The sequence below is a fragment of the Sprattus sprattus genome, assembly GCF_963457725.1.
Source record: "Sprattus sprattus genome assembly, chromosome: 3".
NCBI classification, from domain to species: Eukaryota; Metazoa; Chordata; class Actinopteri; order Clupeiformes; family Clupeidae; genus Sprattus; species Sprattus sprattus.
The window spans coordinates 28734237-28751188 of record NC_137922.1 but is presented as its reverse complement, the minus strand read 5'-3'; the positions used below and the strand labels follow the sequence as shown (position 1 = coordinate 28751188).

Genomic DNA, 16952 nt, shown 5'->3' with positions numbered 1-16952 from the left:
TTTGGCAAGTACCCGTATAATAAGCGGGATAATGTATTGTCCGGAGGTCATTCTACAAAAATAATTCCCTTCAGGACAAAACAACACCCTCCGCTGCGCGTCGGGGTGTTGTTCGCCCCGTCGGGAATTATTTTTGTAGAATGACCTCCGGACAATACATTATCCCTTACTTAGTGCTGTATAGATAGCCGCGTCCAAGAATAACAATGAGGTAAATATACGATAATGTTATTTTTATGTTAAGTCATTTAGATCAAGTTTGACATACATGGGCATACACATTACTGACGATCTTACATGGACTGTGAACACCCACCGAAGAAATCAAGGCAAAGACTGTACTTCCTACATCAGCTGAGGAAGTTCAGCACCATCAGCTGTGTGTCATGACAGGATCACTTGGTATGGGAACTGTACAGCCTGTGACTGCAGCACCGAATCATCAGAGCATCTCTCCATATTATGCAGGAGACCTACAAGAAAAGACCTACCTACCAGCGCCCAAGGTATTGTAAAGGATTCCTAACATCCTGACCATGGACTTTTCAAAACACTGAGGTCAGGCAAACGTCTCTGCTGGGGTATTCCAGAAGGAGGGTCTAGTCACTTCCCTGGGTACCAGAGTCGGTTTACGGCTAGGTAAACAAACCTAGTTTTTATCCGTGGTAACATACACTCTGATATTACTTGCGTGCGTGTGAGTCACAAATTGGCATCTCTGAATTTTTACAGGCTCGCTTGCAAGAGAACGCGCACAATTCCCGGATATTCAAAACGGAGTTTGTTGAGCAGTTTCATCACTCAAACCCAAGTTCAGGGTTAATGAGTTTATTTGTACCGCGACCACCCTTCTTAAATATAAAATTGATGAAACTGTCCCGAACATTAATCGCTAATGTTTGATATAGTTTTACTGTAACCATTGTAAAACGAACATTGTAACACCAACAGTACCTTGTTTTTTAAACTTCAATGATTAAATATAGTTTCCTTACACATACATTAATTCAATTAATCTTCACTACAACAAAAAACACCATTCAGCAAGAAGGTATGATGTTTCTCTGAAATACACATACCGGTAACTGATCATTTTAAAATGTTGGAATAAGCCTTTATTTTGATGTAACGGTTTCATGCGTTTAACCGGAAATCATTCCGCTTAACGTAAACTTCCTTGCTGCGTATGCGAATCGGGAAGCATGCATACGACCATGGGCATAATGCGTTTCTCATAAAATAGCAGTCAAACAAAAGCGTGCATTATAAAGTCCCGTGTAAGTTGTGGCTGATAACATGGGGAAAAAAGATAAAGGAGATCGAGGTGAGTTAAACCAACAGGATGGCAGAGAACGTTTTCTTTAGCTAATGATAGCATGTTGGTGGAGACAGGAACATTATGTATAAGAACATTTAGAGGCAAACCCTTTAGTAAATATTACACGGCAAGACAAGCCATGTCCTCCTGGTCACATATTAGCAGAACTGATCAATGATAGTTACAGAAGGCTGTGGCTATCACGCGTGCTTCTACTGGAATGGACTGAGCAAAGAAAGTTATGAATGATTCTATTAGTCAGCTAAGTTATCAGTCCGCTAGCACACTTTACCTGACTCTATACGTTATACAGTGGTATTACATAGAACATTTCTAGTACATACCTTGGACAACTAGATATAATGTAGCTTCTGAAACGTTTAGTTATGTAGCTTCTGACTAACTTCAAAATACCTCAACGTTGCGGTCAATGTAGCTGTGCACCTAGTAATGTTTTATTGCTTTCCAAGATTAGTTATTTTACCGCAACGCATTTCTCTCACATTAATGCTGTTTGTCGAAATAATGTCTAAGAAGTTAAACTTTAAACATACTGCAGAGCGCAAGTCGTCCAAGAAGCGGTTTCACGATGAGGAGGAAGATGAGGAAGAGGCTGGTGGAGGCGACCCTCAGGAAGCCATCCCTGCCGCAGCAGGTAAACAGGTGGATGAAGCTGTAATCAAACAGGACGAGTACGGGGCCAAAGACTACAGGCTTCAGATGCACCTGAAGAATGACTATGGATCGCGTCCTCTTTGGGTGGTAAGGCAGCACTGTTACACCGAAACAGCAGAACCTTAACAAATGGCGAATGCGATAGTTTATGCTTTACAAATAATTAACGCCAGTCTATCCTTAGACCATCTAGTTTTCTCAACGGGTTCCGGTGCCGCTCTCCCATTGGGCGGTCGGGGTGGGGGGGGGCTAAGACTGCAGAAAGACTGCAGAAACGGGGGGGGGGGGGTCACAAGTCCACAATATATCTATAACTTCTTATTTGGTGTCTGTTGCATGTGACATGTGTGAAATACCACAATTGGTGAGGCAAAGAGACAAAAGCAATTATGTTAAATATGCGAACGAACACTCATGATTAGGGATGGGAACCGAAACCCGGTTCTTGTTTAGAACCGGTTCCTAATGAGCCGAATCTTTGGAATCGTTAGCCAAACTCTTCCTTTAAAAAATCAGACCGCAGCAGAAATGGCGACTAGACAGAAGCGATCTAAAGTGTGGCTTTATTTCACTCGAACAAATGCAAACATGGTCCCTTGTAACGTCTGTAAAACATGTATTTCGTCAAAGGGAGGAGGTACATCTACTATGAATACGCACTTGAGCACACAACATGGTATTAAATTACAAGATTGTCATGTTTTTGATGCCTGCAGCAGCTCAACTAACGTCGGCGCTTCATCCCTAACTTACCAAGGTAAACTCCTCAAAATGTTTTATCATAACTGTGTTACTCGTGTGTTATCAGCAAACGTTTGCGTTGTCGTGTTAACCATAACTAAACTTAGCATTTAATTGCTTAACAGAATGGGCGATGTTGGACATTGTCATAACGTAGGCTAGCTTAGCTGTAAAATCTTCTATTTTCAGCCGTTGGCTTGAGGCAGAGGCAGTGCTTGCCTCCCCTCTGTTGGTTCTAGAAAGTTTGCTGATAACACACGAGTAACACCGTTATGATAAAACATTTTGCGGAGTTTACCTTGGTAAGTCAGGAATGAAGCGCAAAAGACTCCGTTAATAATGGCGTTGCCTAGCAACGCGTGCAGCTCCCTAGATATGGATAAGTTTCTCTTTCAATTCAGTGGCAGCAATAGTTAAGTTTTAAATATACTGAGTGCCTAGTTTGCGAATCATCTTTGTTCAAATACGTATGTGAGGCATTGTGTGCATGATACAAGTAAGTATGTTTCAGTACGTTATTGTGTTTGTAGTGGGTTCTACATTGCTAAGCGTTAAGCATAATAGTTCGCGATTAGCCATACAACCAAGCAACCTACAAGAAAATATACAGTCCTTTACTCAATAACAAGGGCTTCATGTCAGATCAGAAAATTCAACGATTTTGTTAGTGCCATTTTATTGCCAGATTTAGTTTATCTCAAGAGTGCAATGAGGGAGGGGTTTAGATTGGACTAACTTAAACTAAACCTTAATGTTCCAACAATTATGAGACATTTCCTGAAGTATCTGCTCTCTGGAAAAGAAAGATCAGTAGGTAGCAGAGGAAGGGTTGTATAGGGGTTGTTTGCTATTTCACTCATTCACTCATACACTCATCTATACAGTATGAGTGTATGAGTGAATGAGTGAAATAGCAATCAACAGTGCTCTGCAATGTCAATGTAGGCTACAGCTTTAGAGTTGACACTCTCACCACATGCATTTAAATATTGTTGTTTTATATTTAGTGGCAAGAATGTCTGTTTTTTAATAAAGGTTTTTGGTTATTTTTGTAAACAGTCTGTTTATGGTGTGTGCAGCATTCTAGAAATTTATATAAAAGAACATTAATGTAAAAAACCTGTTTGTGCTCTTTTTTCACCCCTTACCCAATAAGAATCGATAAGAGAATCGATAAGGAATCGAATCGATAAGCAGGAATCGATAAGGAACCGGAATCGTTAAAATCGTAAAGGTTCTCATCCCTACTCATGATCATGTACGGATTATGAAACCATGGGCCCCTGGGCCTGGACGTGTAAAAGGCCGCGCGCGCCTCGAAAATTTCTTGTGCACTCGCAAAACATTACTTAATTGTAATGACATTTTTTCAACAGCACAATAACTAAACTCACCTGTACCTCAACAGGATTTACAGCGCACATACACAGTATAACACAGCGCAGGTCAAATATAGCCAACAGCAAATAAACAAAAAACACCCGCTTTCAACCACAAATAAGAGCTACATTTAAGACACCTTAATATTAACTAAAACAAAATCTAAAAACAATTGACAGCAAGCCATGGTGTCGCATATAGCAAACACAGGAATGTTAAGGCTATTTCTTCAGTTTTTAAGCAGGACTTTTGGGGCGCTGTTATTGACATGGATGACATAAGCCTAAAATACACCGGCTCCTCCACGGCACGGCGTGTCCTATCATTTTTATCATCATGGAACAATATTTTTCTTTATGTAGGCTACCTAGGTGATAAGGGTGTCATAAAATGTCGAAAGGTTCACGTACACTGAATTATAAACTGATTACTTTATTATAAACTGTATTATAAACTGATTACTTTATTATAACTTGTGAAAACTAACACATGACTGTTCTTCCTCTTCCATAATATAACCAAGAATAGAACCGTGGCGGCAATAGAGCAGTGCGCAGTGTTTATATGAAATATAATGGCCGCACTGTTTTGACACGCCTCGGTGGGTGCCAGTGTATTTAAGCTTTAAAGGACCCATCGTATGCCCATTTTACCACAAGTTGAAATGGTTCCTTGGGGTCTTTATGAAATGCCAGTAACATATTTTGGTCAAAATACCACAAGAATAATTTTATACAGCACCCTTTTCACCCTGTCAAAACAGCTCCCTACAGATTGACCTGTATTGAGTGCCTGTTCCTTTAAATGCTAATGAGCCAGCTCACTCCTCCCCCTCCTCCAAGAGTTGCGCTCGCATAGCTTGAACAGCTAACAGCTATCTATATAGAAAGATGGCTACTGCAGAAGACAGAATCGTACAACCGTATCTGTTTGAGCCAGAGTCAGACCCAGAAGCAGAACAAGAGGCTCCCGAACATATTCAAGAAGTTAGGGCTCAACAAAACGTTTCTGAATGGTAAGTAAACTTTGTCAAATCTACATTTAATTTTTTGTTTTAACTTTGGCTAAGGTCATATGGTCAGGTTGACGGTGACGAGAGCATTGCACTGCTAGTAAATAGTTTGTACATGTGAGTAATATGAAATAAATACAGTGTGTTTTATGTAAGTTACTGTTTGTGAAAAGGCTGTTTTTCTAGGCATTTAAATCAACCAGATGGCTTGCAGGATAGATAGATATCTTAGCATAAGTGGTGCAAAGCAAAAAACACGGGTAAAGCTCGAGCTGTAAAGTAAAATATTATCTAACAGTAATGGACAAAGCAGGTGTAGAACATAACGTAACGAGTTTACCTCCGTTTATTAGCGCTCAAACCTTGTTTTCGTTGTATTTGTCGACTTATGTCTGTAACTTAACATTCAAATACACTTTACCTATAATGTTGTCACTTTTTAAAACTCTTTATCTATACAGGTGTATTTGTGCCAATTGTGAGCAAATGCCTAGAGCCTGAGAATGTATGCTGCATGGAGATACCACAGGTAGAATTCTTTGTGAATGACATGACATCTTTGTGAATTATGCAGTCATCTTCTGTTTTATATTCAATGATACTTACACTTTCAATATTCAAGGTAACAAGAAGACTATGCAACCAACCATCCGGGCATTCTACCTGTGTGCTTCCCTCTCGAAGCGTCCTTGAGCACGACATGTGAACCCCTTATTGCTCCTGATGTGCAGTGTGCCATCAGTGAAAAATGTAAAATGTGTCACATCCTTGTAAGGCGCTATGGATAAAAGCGTCTGCTAAATGATGAAATGTAAATGCTTGAATGTGTTTTCACTACAGAATGCATTCAACATCTATAGAGCAGACTATGGGCCTTATGTCTAAGGGGAATATAGCAGTAAGTTGTTTTTTATGCATGAGTCATCAGTTATTTTTTACAATACAAACATAACTGGGCAAGATCGTTTAATCTTCCCTTGGTCTTACCAGGGTGGCCGCGGGTCATTAAAAAGTCTTAAAAAGTCGTAAATCAATTTTCATCAAAATAAGGCCTTAAAAAGTATTAAATTGTCTTAAAATCAGATTGCATTGGTCTTAAATATTTTTGTGCCATGTCAGTGCGAAAATGCAGGCAATCTGCTCTGCCAGGTCAAATATTTTTTTCCGGTAGCCGGTGCGCTGCGTTGTCTATGTATGTGATACAAATATTTTAATGCAGTTGACGCAACTTTGTTTACTTCCGGTGTGACACTAGCGGCGCTTGCCTGCAGTCAGGTAGGCAAGAGCGACCGAAGCAGTAGTGAAAGGTGGAGAGAGCTGAGGGATTGTTTGGTTTCTGTTTAAGAGGCCAAATGACGGGACAATCGACAAATCTAAAGTTGTATGTAGCATTTGTCAAGCTGAAGTTAGCTGTCACAGAAGCAACTCGTCTTTAAGTTATCACCTTAATGCAAAGCACCTGACGGAAAGCAACCCCAGGTTAGATGATTGCCAACCCACACTCCACGACGTTTCTAGGAAAATAACTAGACCAAGTTTAAGTTATCAACGCTGTATCAGTTTGGGTTGGTGGTGACTGTCTGTTCTTCAACATAGTTGAAGACGGTGGGCTGACTGAGGTGTTCCTAATTGCTTCAGTGGATAATTGTTACGATTTACCGTCGAGTGGCAGCATTGTGTTTCGCATATTACTTGCTTGACGGCGAGAGAGCACGAAAAAAATACCATTAAACAACAGTGTCTAAAATACACGCTGTCTGAGGTGATTACTCGTAAATGTATAGGATTCGACCGACGCATTAGTGCTGTTTTTGTGCGTTATCATTGGAGTGGTTATGCTTTTCTGTGGACAGCTACCAACTCAAACGACTGCCCAGGAATGATTGGTGCTATTTATGTTGATTATAGATTGCAGCCACAGATTTAATTCATTATTTAAATTATTTTAATCATTATATTGACCTATTTGAACCTATTTGTTTGCATGTCTGAAGCATCACCTATTTTAATTAGGCCTAGCTGAGTGGTCTTGTTTGCATGTTCCATCACTTGTTTTGAGTACATGCTATCTTTTGGGTCTTTTCTGGTTCTGTTTGCTGTGCACAAATAGGATAGGCCTACTGCAATTAAGTTATCTGTGTGTATTTATGTTGTTTTCTGGTGCACAATACAATTTTGATGCTATATCTAGAGTTAGATTTTTCTTTTATTTATTTATAGGCTTCCACCTGTGGCAGGTGCTGATGTTGCTTTTTCTCACACATAACAATCGCTTATTAATTACAATGAATGGATTATAGATTCAATTAGCCTAATGGAATATAGATTCGCTAAAATAAGCGGGGTGTCTGTTGGGCCCTGACCTCTTACAAATACGAAAAGTTGGGCCTCGGAATTCTAGTCCTGTCAGTGCTATTTCCACACGCTACACCACGCCCGCTAGCAATGTATTCATTTTACCTTACAACGAACAGTTTATGGAAATTAAACGGAGGTCACTTAAACATATTTATCACAGTGTGAGACAGCAAAAAAAAAAAAAAAAAAACGTTTTGCAGTTACGTTACGTTCTAATATGTGACCGTTAGCACACCATTCATTCAACTCCATTGGTAGCTAACGTTACCACTTATTAGCCAGCTGTGCTATAATCTGCAGTTGCTCTGATTTTGGGAGGTGGTCTACCTGTTGCTTTGATCGCTAACTTGCCACTGTAACTCAATCCCTGGAATGCTTTGAGTAGTTAAACACGAACAATGGCCTATGTTTCCATTGTACACTTTATTCGCAAATGTTATTTTCTTGCTGTCGTTCAAATGATCGGAACTTGTTAGGGCTGAATCTCGTAGCCTAGACTTGAGGGGATAACCCCACCCCTCGGATTGCGCCGTAGCCAGGGCTCCTGTTTATTGGTTTATCATCGTAGCCAGGGCTCCAGCCAGATTTGGGCGTTTTTTAATTTATTTACTTGATTTTATAAGCATTTGTTTATGGGACCTAAATGCTCTGAAAATTGAGGACTGATGACATTTTTGTTATCTTTTCGCATTACACACATTTAGCTGGTGTTTTTTAAACTCAACCGGTTATTATCAGACATCAGTGTGTTTACTTGGAAAGATTACTGTATATTTCCACTTTTGATTTGTTTTTCCATCGTAAGTTTTGGTCTTAAATTTCATTTAGAAGTGGTATTAAAAAGTCTTAAAAAGTCTTAAATTGAATTTGTTTATACCTGTAGACACCCTGCTTACTTTGCTTACTGCTCATCTCAAATGTGTCAACTGTTGACATGTTACATACCAAAACTGTTTCTTTAGACTTTTTAAACATAGTTATTAAATGTATTGGCTAGTACATGGGTAATACAAACAGAAATACCACTTATAATAAAAACACTTTGTGCCATCAGTAGCCATACTGTTACCAAAGGACGACTCAATAGATGTGTACATCACCATTTATTCTCTAAATACAATGTAATCTTTGCTCAGAAGTTACAAGTATTTTGTGTACAGAAGCTTTGTTAGCTGGTTTTGGGGCTTTCTGGGACAGAGAATCTGGGTGCCCTCCTGCGTGGTGCTCCAGATATGCATCTTTGGAGGATCTGTATGACACATGATGTAGCCTTGGACACTGTTCAGATGTTCTTCCTTAACAACAAAAGAAGCAATGTTATGCATGATTTTTCCTGAATGCAATAAAAGGACTCAATACTCCATACTGTAAATGAAATGTCATCTCATTGACCATTATCCTTGCACTGCCATGCATACAACATGAACTAAAAGCATTTGAAGAAATGTTGTATTCCACCAACCTAATATAATTTTCCCAACACAGAAGAGTAGGTACAATAACATTGGCATACTATGCATGCTCTACGTACATTTTTCTCATAAATCATTATGAAATAATCGTACATTGAATAGGTAATGGGTTTGGTAACTGCAGGTGAGTCTTAGCTGCTAATCACGTAGTTCATGAATGGGTAATGCCCATTTAACATGTATGTCTCCCGTCTTTGTAAAAAAAAAAAAAAAAGAAAAAATCCTTAGCGATTGCTACACACAAGCTGCATAAAAGCACACCGCAAAACAAAAGTGCCCTTTTAGCAAAATGACATCCAAATTAACTTCTGTACACGTTAGCATAGATCATACAGGCTAAGGCTGTGTTCACGACTGACTTATTTTTAATTAGAAAAAAAGCTCTGCCTTCAGCGCCTATTTAGTGCGAAAATTCTGTAACCTTAACAACGGGAATCATACATTAATATCCGTTAATTATCAACTACTATCATTAGCAAGCTATCGATACTATGGCGAATGAAATGCATCTACTTGAATACGCGTTTGAGGAGGAGGAGGAGGGTGAGAAGAAAAGGCGCCTTCTGTGGGTGCAGGAAGCTATTTTAGTCTCCTGAGCCAGCTACAGTTCAAATAGCTAGCAAGCTGCTTATGGTCACAACCCACAGAAAGTTCAAAATGCCCAGGATATGTTGTGCTGTTGGTTGCGACAACAGACACCAAAGAAACCTAGATGTACAATTGATACAATCGTGAATAATTGCTGTGTCTTCTCTCTGCAAAACTCCCCTGGGCAAGCTAGAGTGCTAATAGCTAGCGAACTGTTTAGCGAAAAGCTTAGGGCTCTAGCTACAACTAAGACACCGCACTTATTCACGTTTGTATCAATTAACCACCACTAAAAAAACACGGTGGATAATTGCTGTTTGAATTACTCCGCCATCTTAGCCGTTTTTAAAAAGGCATCTGCCTTTTTCTTTCCCCAAAGGGTTGCATGTAAACTGGCAGTTGAAAAAATAAGTTATACAGCCAACAGAGAAAATCAACACACTGACAACATTGTTAGCTAGTGCACTGCTGCAGCAAATGGCGTTGAGGCTACAACATGCTAACGTCGCAAACCACCACACTGAATGGGCAAGTAACAGAATATTTTTTTTTAAATACTTACATTTCCCTCGTCTGCAGTTCATTCCAAGACATTGCCTTCAAATATGAATTCAATCCATTTCTCTCGTGTCTTCTGAGGCTGGGAGGTGATGTAGAGATCTGTACAGCCTACCACAGCACATCTTGAGTAATTAATTTGCTTCATGCTGCTAGCAAGCTAGTCCAAGTTCATATCATATAATAATGAGTGTAGGGGGGGCGGGGGGATGAGATGGGGGGACGGGCCCAAATCAAACTGACGACACTTTGATAAGGAAGTTCATTGGCAGTCACACAAGCATGTCGTTTCTGACGTCCAAGAACAATAACAGATCGCGGGATTAGTTTTTTTCCAGACTTTTTGGGTCAGTAGACATGCCAGATACCCAAATCAACGTGTAGAAGCACTAAAAAGGTGGAATTTTCATAATATGGCCCCTTTAAGCCCTTTGACAATTGCACAAGAAATGCAAAGCCAGCCTGTAGGATGTATTTGTACATTAGCAGTGCAAGTAGAACAGTAAGTTAACATAAGTGATAAAAGTGCAGAGACAGTTTTTTTTTGTTGTGGGGGGGGGGGAGATTTTCAGCCTCTTGTCAGACTGTCGGATATGGCTGGAGGGAGTGAGGGGAGGGAATTTAGCTTCATGACAGCTTGGTGGATGAAGCTATTACTGAGTCTGGTGATGCGGCAACGGAGGGTCCTATACCTTCTTCCAGAGGGTAGGAGGCTGAACAGGCTGTGTGCGGGGTGGCTGGTGTCACTCGCAATCGAGGTGGCTTTCCAGATGAGCCCAGTGGTGTAAATGTCTTGCAAGGAAGGGAGTGGGGCACCAATGATCTTGCCATCTGTGTTCACTATGCGTTGCAGTGCTTTTCTGCTGTGTTCAGTGCAGCTACTGCCCCACACAGTGATGCAGCTGGACAGGATGCTTTGCTTTCAATGGTGCCCCGGTAGAAAGTGTTCAGGATGGGAATGGGAGCTTTTGCTCTCTTGAGCTTGCGGAGGAAGTAGAGGTGCCGCTGGGCTTTCTTCGCCAGTGATGCAGAGTTGGTGGCCCAGGAGAGGTCCTCACTGATGTGCACCCCCAGGAATTTGGTGCTGCTCACTCGCTCCACAGCAGCACCATCGATGGTCAGTGGTGGGTGTTCAGTGTGGCTTCTCCTAAAGTCAACCACAATCTCCATTGTTTTGCTGACATTCAGCAGGAGGTTGTTGTCTCTGCACCACGTGGTCAAAAGGTTGACCTCCTTCCTGTAGTGGGTCTCATTGTTCTTGAGGATGAGACCCACCAGAGTTGTGTTGTCCACAAACTTCATCATGTTATTGGTGCTGTAGGTTGGTGTGCAGTCGTGAGTCAGCAGGGTGAAGAGCAGGGGACTGAGCACACAGCCTTGTGGGGCCCCTGTGCTCAGTGTGATGCTGCTCGAGATGTTGTTGCCGACTCGTACTGCTTGTGGCCGCTCACTGAGGAAGTCCGACACCCAATTGCAAAAAAGGGAGGTGTTGAGCCCCAGCTGGTCCAGTTTACAGATGAGTTGTTGTGGGATTATAGTGTTAAAGGCTGAACTAAAGTCTATAAAAGCATTCTCACATGTGAGTCTGCTTTTTCCAGGTGGGTGAGGGCTGGGTGGCAAGCAGAGTAGATTGCGTCCTCTGTGGAACGCTTGGCCCGTTATGCGAACTGAAAGGGGTTCAGGGTGGGGGGGAGGATGGACTTGTGAGACATGACTAGCCGTTCAAAGCACTTCATAATGATGGGGTTCAGTGCCACAGGGCGATAGTCATTGAAGCAGGATGAAGCGGGTTTCTTTGGCACAGGTATGATAATGGAGGTCTTGAAATGTGATGGAACAGCAGGTTCAGGGTTTTTCCTGCATAGAAAAAATTTGGGCGCGCGCCTATGAAAAATCCTGAGCGCCTAAGGCAAAAAAAAGTCAGCGATTAAAACTAAAACTTGTCATCTATACGTCACGCGTGCAATGCCCGTCAGCGAATAGGTTCTCAATAGTATGTTCCAAGAGTCCTACAGCCGAGTTCTCGTTCTGTTTTGATCACAAGCCTAAACGAGTTGATAAGTGTCTTCTTGGCTGATCAATACGCAACTGTAAGGAGCGTGAATGGGCTGAGTGACCAGCTGCCAATCACTCAATTACTCAACCTGCGTATGCATCCTGACTGTCAGTCGGCGGTTATTTTGAGAATAACATTCCTTTTTCGGTATTCATGGCTTTCAATTTATTAAAATATCTGCTATGTTGAAGACCTACACAGGTGTAGGCTATTTATTCATTTGTCTACCCGTTTAACGAGTAACAGTAGACCGCGAGGCCTCGGGAGAGGGAGACAACCGCATTGACTTATCAATGAAAGCTCAGCTCGTTCTGAGGAGATTTGTGTTGCATCTCATATATAATTACTTAATATTAATATTATCATTGATAAAACGGTGCGGTTGTAAACTGTCGTTCCGCTGCGAGGACCAGCCTGATGTGCACGAATACACCTGTACAAATGCAAACTCAATTTCCGCTCCAAATGCTACAGGTTAACGATTTGATTAACGATTTCCAACACAGCCTCCATTGGTATTCTTAACCTGGAATGATAATATACAGTGTAGGCACGAAGAAAATAAAAGGAAATCGCAAAACACCCGGGAATAAATTATTTGATTAGAAAACATGTATAAGGTTATATGTGGTCGCTATAACTTCTATTGGAGCAGCCATGGCAATGAATCACTCGTGCAATGCATGTCCGCAAATATGTTTAATAGTATTTTTCAAATACAGCCGAACCCTCGTTCTGTTTTGATCAATAGTAATCACGTTCATAGAAAGATCGAGTGTGTCTTCTTGTCTGATCAAGACGCAACTGTGTTGTGTGCGAACAAAAGTCTAATAATAAAAATACAGTGTGTATATATATATATATATATATATATATATATATTATTATTTTTTTTTTCGGCAATTGAGTCCTCATTTGTTTACACAAATTATTTATTTAAGAACCTACATGCATTGCAGAGTGATGGAATTATTTTCAATCTATTAGCCTATCTATTTTAATTCTAAGTGGAAGCAAAATGATTTCCTCAGGCATAGCCTCCATTATTTATGAAATGGTAAAACAAAACAAAAAATACATAGATGTCTGCTAATAAGCTGACACGTTAACACAGTCTGTGCGCGCATAGCGCGCAAACATTTTTGGGGGAGCACCGAAGACCCATTTGGACCCAGGAAAAACCCTGAGCTTGACTGTGGGCTTCTGTGGGCTTGTGTTGTTTGTTGCTTCGAACGTTGCAAAGAAGCTGTTGAGGTCGTTGAGCAGAGAGATGTTGTTGTAGCAGGTCTGTGATGCAGGCTTGTAATCTGTTATGGTCTGGATGCCCTGCCGCAGGCTGCGCGTGGCTCTGCTGTCCTTGAAGTGGCTGGTTATGTTTTTGTGTAGTCCTGTTTTCAATACAGTTCTAGCCAGTCCTGGTTTCACAAAAAGTGTAATCAATTAATCTTTTTTTATAGTGTCAAAACAGAACCCCCTTAGGAGGAATTAGATGTTTTAATATATAGAATAAGAAATAAAAAAAACAAATATAGCTGCAAGCAGCGATGGCGGTTTCCTCCTCCAGACATTGCGAACCAGGGAAAAATGTATTTTTGTGACAATTTGTCACTGTATAGAAAGATCCATGCTGCAGACTTGCCAATGGGATATTACATTTCAAATGCATTACTTTGAAGATCCTCAAGGGCCATGGCTTCAAGCTAAGAGTGAGAAGGGGTGTGGTCATCCCTACATTTCCTTAAATGTTGTGTGTGTGTGCTTGCACGTGTCAAAGGAGCCTGTCCCTGTGTGTGTGTGTGTGTGTGTGTGTGTGTGTGTGTGTGTGTGTGAGAGTGTGAGTGTGAATCTGGAGCACACACGTGGGAGGAACAGAGAGAGAGAGACCTTCTACTGAAAATCACCCTAGAAATTAGCCAAGCATGCATGTTTCAAATATTCACCAAAAATCCACTTTTCATCTTACAGTCAACTTTTTTTCAGATTTGTGTACTTAACATTCTCAAGTGTCTTCACATGAACTTGTGATTGAATCAGAGTATCACTTTTTGACCTGTTGATGTGTAAAGCATTATTTTAGCGTTAACAATGTATCCAATTTGCTTATCAATCATTTTTTTAAATATGAAGTTGCCTTTGCACATGGGAACATGTTGTAGTGTCTTCCAGTGACATATCAAGTTTGGTGTTGATTTCACAAAGATTTGCCAAGATATGACTTCACTTCCTGTTTGGCGACTTTTCAGCTGAATTTGAGTGGCTGTACCGGACAAACGGTTGTGAGGATCAAAATTCTAAAAAGTAACTTTTGTGAGGCTAGGTCTGAAGATCATCTCTGGTGATTTTGAAGAAGATTTGCCAAAAATTGTAGGAGGAGTAGGCTTTCAAAGGTTTGATAAAACCGGAAATAGCGGAAAATCTATATAACCGGAAATTGACGCCATGGGGTGGGTTTAATTCGTCTTGATCCAGGGAATCCAATGGTACCTCATTTTTGAAAATCGGTCATACGGTTCAAAAGTTGCGTGGGTTACAAAAGTCCAACTTTGCCCTGTTGGTGGCGCTAGAGTGGTCTAATGAGAGCCATGAAACTTGGTGTGAATGAAGAAGGGACTGTCCTTAATGAGTGTGCCAAATTTCACAAAAAGTTACCATATGGTTTTAGGGGCTGCCATTGACTCCCATGGAACAAGAATAATACTAACAGATACAATAGGTTACCTCCTGCCGGAGGAAACCTAATAATATAGAGAGAAATGCTCAGTAATAAAAATAATAAAAAATTAAATCACTTGAAAATAATCTCCAGAAATCCACCTGTCATTTGTGAGTTTGAAATTAAAATTAATACATTGTTAGGTTCCGTAGGGGAAAAGAGACCCAATAGCAGACCAAAATTCCGGGTAAAAAACTTGTATTTATTTGTCCTGAAAATGTTAATCAAAAAGGTTCAAAAAGTCAAAACATAAAAGATGCAAAAAGTCAAAGTCAAAAAAGGTAACACACAAAAGATCCAAAATACAAAGCAGGCAGACCAAAAAAGAAAAATACAAAAAACAAGAACTTCTCACACTGGCAGATAATCAGGGAAAGCAGAAGAGTTAAACTCTAGAATCCAGGTCAGACAGACAGAGTCTTTCACACAGACTTTAGGTGACGATCAGACAGGGTAACAAAGGTCAGACTGAACTTAAATACAGGAGGGGAGACATGTAATTGGTGGGGAGCAAACAAATGGCAGGAGAAACTAATCAAGACAATGAGTGGACTGATTAACGGACAGGTGTGGTAATTGGTGACAGGGAAATCCAGGAAGTGACAGAGGGCAGGTGGGGGCGGAGTCTTAGAACAAACAGAAACACATGGCATAACAAACACAAGACACATGAAAGCAGAGTCCCTTGAGCAGCAGGGAGGATACTAACATACATAATGCATAAACTATAAATATTGATACATAAGGCATAACATATAAATATACTTTATGAGACCTTAAAGAAAAAAAATGTGTGTAGAATAAGTGCTTACCAGGAACCTTTGTTTATTCTTGTGTAGACTTAGTGCTTACCAGGGACCTTCGTTTTATTCTTGGAATTCTGCATGAAATGATTATCATATTAGTAGCAGATTAGCCGAATATGGCTCAACCTGAGCCCTTGAGATTAACCAAGAACTCCAGGAACTGTTTATTGATGGCTGAGGTGAGTTGAGGTCGAGTCTCTGTAGGAGCATGTGGCCTGATGTTACCTCTGTGTGTGTTTGTGTGTGTGTGTAGGGTGAGAGAGTGTGTGTGTGTGTGTGTGTGTGTGTGTGTGTGTGTGTGTGTGTGTAGGGTGAGGGTTAGGGTTAGTTACTAACCATAGAGTCTCTGTAGGACCATGTGACCTGATACTTCTGTGGAATAAACTTTCCTGATCTGCAGTTTGTATCTCACCCTCAATTAAACTCCCCCCCCCCCCCCTCTATCTCGCTCTATTACTCTTTCCCTCTCTATCTCACTGTCTCTCTATCTCACTCTCTCACACTCTCTCTCCCTCTCTCTCTATCTTCCCATCTATCTCACTGTCTCTCTATCTCACTGTCTCACTGTCTCTCTGTCTCTCTCTCTCCCTCTCTCTCTCTCTCTCTCTCCCTCTCTCTTTTTTCCTGTATTTTTCCCTAGGCCCCAGATGGTCACATCTTTCTGGAGGGTTTCTCTCCCGTCTACAAGTATGCCCAGGACTTCCTGGTAGCCATAGCTGAGCCTGTGTGCAGGCCTACCCACCTCCACGAGTACAAGCTGACGGCGTACTCCCTCTACGCTGCCGTCAGTGTGGGCCTGCAGACCTCTGACATCATCGAGTACCTGGAGAAGCTCAGCAAAACATCTGTGCCTGATGGCATAGTGCAGTTCATTAAGGTAGGGTGTGGTGGGTAGTGTAGTTCATCAAGGTAGGGTGTAGTGCAGTTCATCAAGGTAGGGTGTAGTGGGTAGTGTAGTTCATCAAGGTAGGGTGTAGTGCAGTTCATCAAGGTAGGGTGTAGTGCAGTTCATCAAGGTAGGGTGTAGGGTGTAGTGCAGTTCATCAAGGTAGGGTGTAGTGGGTAGTGTAGTTCATCAAGGTAGGGTGTAGTGCAGTTCATTAAGGTAGGATGTAGTGTAGTTCATTAAGGTAGGATGTAGGCATGTATCAGAATCACTGCTAGCAAAATCCCCTGGCATGCACGAACACCCAGTCATACACAAATAGAATTGTCATATCAGGTTATATTTAGAAGTTAGTGTAAGTTTGAAGATAAAATAACTATTCAGACACA

General features: G+C 41.0%; 1 protein-coding gene and 1 long non-coding RNA gene across 3 annotated transcripts in view; both read left to right on the top strand.

The window, feature by feature from the left end:
- Nucleotides 1-1182: 1182 nt before the first annotated feature.
- The window catches only part of ercc3 (excision repair cross-complementation group 3), a 46782-nt gene continuing 31012 nt past the window's right edge, over nucleotides 1183-16952 (top strand). Inside the window, exons 1-3 of one of the 2 annotated variants that reach the window (XM_080834170.1) lie at nucleotides 1183-1324; nucleotides 1878-1973; nucleotides 16318-16554. In XM_080834170.1, coding sequence (XP_080690296.1) covers nucleotides 1908-1973; nucleotides 16318-16554 — 303 coding nt within the window. In that variant the 5' untranslated portion in view covers nucleotides 1183-1324; nucleotides 1878-1907. Of the gene's footprint in view, nucleotides 1325-1877; nucleotides 2081-16317; nucleotides 16555-16952 lie in introns of both variants that reach the window. The other variant, XM_080834169.1, reaches the window with a different exon arrangement.
- Nucleotides 5002-6036, top strand: LOC308362251. The gene is made up of 3 exons (XR_013968571.1): nucleotides 5002-5129; nucleotides 5588-5655; nucleotides 5749-6036. It is a non-coding gene; the product is annotated as an uncharacterized lncRNA (long non-coding RNA).